This window comes from Macaca nemestrina, chromosome 6, assembly GCF_043159975.1.
Source record: "Macaca nemestrina isolate mMacNem1 chromosome 6, mMacNem.hap1, whole genome shotgun sequence".
In the NCBI taxonomy this organism is placed as follows: domain Eukaryota; kingdom Metazoa; phylum Chordata; class Mammalia; order Primates; family Cercopithecidae; genus Macaca; species Macaca nemestrina.
Window position 1 is genome coordinate 118,012,818 of NC_092130.1, and position 6,900 is coordinate 118,019,717.

Here is a 6,900-nt window from a genome sequence, read left to right on the forward strand (position 1 = left end):
CCAGCTTTCTTTCATCTTGCTTTTATATCCCCCACTGCATCATCATAGGTATCTAGAGACCTCACGAGGCAGGCTGACGGTCATGTGTGGGTTGCCTAATTACAGGAACCTGAGATTTGACCACTCGGTAGCCAATTTTCTCTTTATGTAGAAAGATCTGATGATTTATATAATCATCATCATCATTAATACCTCAAAGGTGACCTCACCCAGAAATGCTGGGAACTGGTGGAGTAGGACAGGGGTGGGGCCAGTGTGTTCCTTTAAATTCCTGTGTTCCCAGTGCAGGCTCCTCTGTCTGAAGGCATTTCTGGAGTGTTTTCGGCCTGTTCACTTTCTCTTACTGTGTTTGACTTCTGTTCATTCGTTTGGAAGATCCCAGCCAGCACCATGACTGATGACGAACTGTCTGCCTTGGTAGTGGATAATGGGTCAGGGATGTGCAAGGCAGGCTTTGGTGGTGACGATGCCCCCAGGGCTGTGTTCCCCTCCATGATAGGGCGTCCTCGACACCAGGGCGTTATGGTAGGCATGGGCCAGAAGGACTGCTATGTGGGAGACGAGGCTCAGAGCAAGAGGGGCGTCCTGACCCTGAAGTATCCTATCGAGCATGGCGTGGTCACCAACTGGGACGATATGGAAAAGATCTGGTACCACACATTCTACAATGAGCTCCGTGTGGCACCAGATGAGCATCCCATCCTCCTCACCGAGGCACCCCTGAACCCCAAGATTAACCGGGAAAAGATGACTCAGATCATGTTCGAGGCTTTCAACACACCAGCGATGTATGTGGCCATCCAGGCTGTGCTGTCCCTGTACGCCTCAGGACGTACCACAGGCATCGTGATGGATTCTGGGGATGGAGTCACTCACACCGTGCCCATCTATGAAGGTTATGCCCTGCCTCATGCCATTCTCCGCCTGGATCTGGCAGGCAGAGACCTGACTGATTACCTCATGAAGATCCTGACAGAGCGAGGCTATAACTTTACCACCACCGCTGAGCGGGAGATTGTGCGAGATGTCAAAGAGAAGCTGTGCTACGTAGCCCTGGACTTTGAGCAGGAGATGGTCAGGGCAGCCGCATCCTCCTCACTGGAACGGAGCTATGAACTTCCTGATGGGCAGGTGATCACCATTGGGAATGAACGCTTCCGATGCCCTGAAGCCATTTTCCAGCCTTCCTTCCTGGGCATTGAGTCCAGTGGGATCCATGAGACAACCTTCAACTCTATCATGAAGTGCGATGTGGATATTCGCAAGGATCTCTATGCCAACACCGTGTTATCTGGAGGCAGCACCATGTACCCGGGCATTGCTGACCGGATGCAGAAGGAAATCATAACCCTGGCACCCAGCACCATGAAAATCAAGATCATAGCTCCCCCAGAGCGGAAGTATTCTGTTTGGATTGGGGGCTCCATCCTGGCCAGCCTGTCCACTTTCCAGCAGATGTGGATCAGTAAGCAGGAATATGATGAGGCTGGTCCTCCTATCGTTCACAGAAAATGTTTCTGAATGGGCTTCCATATTCGTGGGCTTACATTTTCCCTTTTCCTAGGTCACAGTGATGGTACTGCTTTTATCCACTTTCAGTAGAGTACATCACTCTTCCTAGCGTAAACCAGCAAACCTATCACTCCATCCAAGTATCCTGGGCTTTTACCCAGATAACCACATCTGGATCTCTGGCAAGTACAGGTGAATTCTAATACCATGTTCTATTTTCTTTGTCTATACTGTTCAAAGATATGTAGACCAGCTTAAATACATATAAGTGACAAGGAGTAAAATCATGAGAAATGTCATTTCAGAATGGATAACTATAATTATCAAGCTTTAAAACCTAGTTCTCGCTAAAATATTTAACAAGAACAGGCTATATAAACTTGTTTTAAAAAAAGGTGTGTATGCATTTAGCAACCATGTCTTACGTGTTAAGTATCTTTGTTTTGTTTACTTCTTTGTATGGAGATAATGAATTATAAAGTTCAACAATATCCATATATACATAAGCACCAGGAAAATAAAATATATTGTGAAATATACTGATGCATCTAGCTATCTGAACAGCTAATGTGAATTTCTTTACTCCCAAAAGTCATCATTTTAATAGGTACATATTTTAATTGTTTCCCTTGCTAAATAAGCATAATGAGACAGCCATCATTCCATTAATGTTTATAAATCATCTAAATGTTCAGCTCATAGTGGAGTTCTGCTGCTCAAATCATATTTTAATATCTTTCTTATTGAACCTCCTCATAACAAAACTACAGACAACATCTAATTATTAAAAGAGATAGATATGATAATATCAAATTAATGTCATTATGTTACAATTTGACAGAGCTAATATTATTTCTATTTCTTAGCATAATAGCACATCTTGAACAATTTCTGTAGACCAGGATTATAGATATTTCTCTTATGCAAGGATTTCACTGTCGGAAAATATAGCTGCAGCATCTTTATTAATTATAAATTTTACTACCAGTATAGCAACACAATTTTATTCTTGGAAAGCTTTTAGTATAATTCTACTTTATTATGTCCAATAACTAGCAATACTTATTTATGCAAACTGTCTCTGAGATACTAACATCTTTGAAAATATCAATGTATCTTCCTATAATGTCTAAAATATTTTAGTTACTCCAGTGGTGATTTATCAACCAATTTTAAGTACCAGTATATTTATTCCAATCTATGCTTTGATTTCTGAATATTTGGATATCAGCATTATTTGTATTTTTCAGGGTAATTTCTGAAAATTTAAAATATTTATTTGGATTGCTTATTCAGGCATTATCAGGTACTCTGGAGGGAGGAGTCGCTTCTCTTTTCTTCTTAGTTGGGAAACTTGTACTTACGTTATAAATCTTTAAAATGGAATCAGTAAGAATTTTTTGTTTAAGATAATGCTTTTCAAATAATATGATTATTCCTTATTGCCTTTATCTGACAATGTAATTTTTAAAATGCATGTAAGCAAAATTAATCTCCAAAAACACTTTATTTTATATAACTTGCTTTCAGTACATTAAAATTGCTTCATACTTGTATACTTGGATTTCCTGTTTTTTCTCCTCAACCATTCCCTTAGAATTAGAGAATGATCCAGATAGCATCTCTTTTTATATGTGTGACCTATTCATCTGTATGTTACAATTTTGTACCTGATACATTTAATTATGTAAACATTAAAAGACAAATTTTAAAAAAAGGATAGCTAGCCATTTAATATTATATAGATTTCTCATAATCTAAATTTTAAAGCTGGGACTCAGTGGACAAACGGATCTTCAGGTAATTAATAGGCAGAGACAATGTCAACAATAATAATCATAATATTTTGGATTTATATGCTACAATGCATTCCATTTGGAGAGTGAGTAGTTCTCACAAACATTCTGACCTGCATTCTGAATTACCAAAAAAAAAAAAAAAAAAAAATACGACTTCCCACCCACAGAATATATATGGAGCAGGTAATGTGAACATACAAGAGAGTGAGCTATAGAGCCCCACAACATTAGGTGAAAATATGAGCCCCATAATGCAAACTATGCATTATAAATCTTAAATTACTGTGGTAATTTAAGAGTTTATTATAAATAAAATCCACAATTTCTAGATAACAAGTTGGTAAAATGCCAGACACTTAAACCTAGAGTTTTGGGATATTCTCCTCTTTATCAACATTGTCTGACTTATGGATGAGTTCAATGAAGAAACAGCCCATTTCACAACGTTACGTTTTAGAATCAAAGAATGTCATCTACATAGGTAATGCGATTAACATGTTATTCATGTATCACTAGCCTGGCTCATCAACCAAGTTATTTAGAGAACTTTATATAAATATAGGGTCCCTGGCCCTGGGCTCAGAAGGTCTGGTTCAGTTGGTCTAGAATGAGCACTAAAAATCCAAATGCACAGCCAACTAGAGGAATCACAGCTCCACGGAATTCAAAATCCCAGCACATTACAGGCTCCATGGACTGGAAAGCACTCCAGACATTCGCTTCATCCATCTTCCTCCGAGGATGAGACAGCACTGAAGCAGACTTCTCAGATGAATTTCATACCTTTGTAAATGATTTTCATTCTCCCTCTGTGATGCCTCCTGAGTAGCAATATAAAGCCGGGGCTGTATCACAATCCCCTGCACACTGTTGTTATTTCCCAATCACAGGTAATGTTTTTCTGAAAGCATGACTGATCCAAAGCCAGTTCTACTCTTCTTTCCTAACATATAAATGTGCTTAATTTTCAATAGTGAGCTACAGTAATCCTAGGATACAGGTTGAACTATATCCTATCTAGATATGCAGTTCACAATTCTGTAATACAGAGGCCCTAAATATGAGTATTACATTATCCAGGCAATCAAAGGATAATCCTTTCGATGACAAGGACGTTGCCACATTTATTCACTCATTACACAATTATTAATTCAATGTCTTATGCCAGAATGTGCTTAAAGAACAAGTTGTACTAAACACAAAAACTTTTCTTAGGTGTCTCTGGCAGCATTATGATCACTAATTACTGGGGTTGGTATGGTGATCAATTCTTATTTTGAATACTTCTATTGGACTGTACCAGAAACTCATTTTTAAAATGTAAAACAAAAATGTTCACAATTTTAAAGGCTCATTTCAAAAGGATCCTTCAAAGTCTAGAGAAAGATCCCCTCTTCCAAAAAAAAATGACAACTCCTCCCTTGAATCCCTACTGTATTGTTTACATGCATACAGCCTCACAAACACATTGCAAATATGTGTCCTCCATTCCCACCCCCAACATCATCAATATGCACCTGAGGGACAGAAATAGGGACAGCATTTATTCCCTCTTTGAATCCTCCAGGCTTTTCCTAGTGCCAGGCACATCATATTGATAAACATGGTTTGAATTAACAAGTTAGTGAGTTCATGGATTCTGATGTACCTTGTGAACCCAGTTCTGCACTGCCTATTTTTTACCCATCTATTCTCAGCTCCTGGTCTGTTAGCATCTGCTCCTAGTCTGTTAGCATCTGTTTTGTTGGTAGTATATTTCCTCTGAAGCATATTTTCTCTTTTTTATTTCTTCCTCTCTTTTCTTTCCTTTTCCATCCACTTCTCCCATGTTTCTCAACATGTAGAGCTAGATTTTATTTTTTCCCCATCATAATGTTATTTATTCCATAGTCAAAATTATCGCTAACATCATTTTTTAACAAGACATGGGGTTTTATTAAGGGCTTACATACAGGAAAGAGAGTCCAGCAGCAGTGGGCTAGACAGGAGAACTGCCTTACATACAGAAGTGGTCCAGTGGTGGCAGGCTGGAGAAGATACCCACCTTCCATATGGTCTAGTGGTGGCGGACTGGACAACATAACCACACAGCCCAGACTAACAGCATTTTAATACCACTCATTTATCTTGATTAACCCTGATCATCTCATGTAGTTTCTTTATTTTAACTGTTATTTTAGAGTCAGAGGGTACATGCCTCTGACACAGGTTTGTTACCTGGATATGTTACATGATGCTGAGATTTGGGGTACAAATTAGCCCATCACCCATGTAGTGAGCATAGTACCCAATAGTTTTTCAACCTTTGTATCCCTTCCCCGCTCCAGTAGACCCCGGTTTCTATTGTTGCCACCTTTATGTCCATGAGTACCCAATGGTTAGCTTCCACTTATAAGTGAGAACATGAAGTATCCAGTTTTCTGTTTCTACATTAATTTGCTTAGGATAATGGCCTCCAGCAGAGCTGGGTTTTAATAGTCTTTTACTTGTCCATTAAAGTTTGCTATTATTCTGATTGGTCAAAGTATCACCAACTTCATCTTTTGGAACATGTGCCATCTATGTGGCTGCTGAAATTTAGAAGAAAGAAAGAAAGAGAAAGATTTAGAGAGAGAGAGGGAGAGAAATGAAAGAAAAAGGGAGAAAAAGAAAGGCTTTCACAGAGTACAGTAGTATATTCAGCTCTTTTAATCTATCTTTAATCTATCGGCATTCTTGCTGATATTTTTCTCTTTTTGCTAAGCTCCAATTACTCTAGAGTTGACAGTTTCAGATATGTGACCCTAACAATTCAGACATTATAATACATTTAAAAGTGTGCCTTTCTGGTAACTATTCATAGCCTCCTTCCAGAGTTTACAAAAGATTCCTTTCAAAAAATGTTTGAAGTTAGGAACTAAGCATGTGGTTTGCCCAATACTGCTTCCAGATGTTGATAAGTACAGTTGGAATGTCTTTAAAGATATATATGTACATATCAGTAGACAGACTTCTCATTAAAACTAATTTATACTTTAAGACTTCCTTTTTAAATGTAAAAGGAACTGTTTGAGTTATAACTGTCATTAAAAAAAAAAAACTAATCCCATAAGTAATGAAGACTCTAGAGCCTCCTCAAGTTTTCCTGCTTTGTTTTTCTTCCTATTCCTCTGATGTCCTAATCACCTTATAATTTTAAGTTCAGTTATATCTCTTCAACAGATGTTCCAGTATGATATGATGACAGAAATTTTATCTAGACAACACCATAACACTGCTTTAAAAATGGAAAAATCTTATTTAGTTGGCTATTTGACAATATATGTTAAAAGGTAAGTTATTCTCTCAGGAATTGGGAATGAGACATTCATAATCACATGTATACTAAATGACACTGTCTGGTTCAAAAGGAGCAGAAACAGAGCCGACCCAGCAAGAAGGATGAAAGCTTCTACTCATGTCCCCTTTGTGGGTGTATTCCAGTTAAGAAGACTTTTCTTAGCCATTTTATAAGTCGAGAGGGAACAGGCAAAGCCAGACACCAATATGATATTTTAACATGGCTCCATCTCACACCGCATAATCTCTGTGACCCGCTCAAATGTCCCTA

General features: G+C 38.3%; 1 protein-coding gene across 4 annotated transcripts; it reads left to right on the top strand.

Moving 5' to 3' along the window:
• The first annotated feature begins 295 nt into the window (after positions 1-295).
• LOC105499415 (actin beta like 2) lies at positions 296-3,068 on the top strand. 4 transcript variants are annotated; one of them, XM_071097893.1, is made up of 2 exons: positions 391-622; positions 728-1,521. In XM_071097893.1, exons 1-2 carry the CDS (start codon positions 391-393, stop codon positions 1,519-1,521), a joined length of 1,026 nt encoding a protein of 341 aa, XP_070953994.1. The 4 variants fall into 4 exon arrangements, with proteins under 4 accessions (XP_011770276.2, XP_070953994.1, XP_011770277.2 ...); XM_011771975.2 differs by having other exon boundaries at positions 391-519; positions 646-1,521; XM_071097894.1 differs by having other exon boundaries at positions 403-525; positions 610-1,521.
• The last annotated feature ends 3,832 nt before the right edge of the window (positions 3,069-6,900 follow it).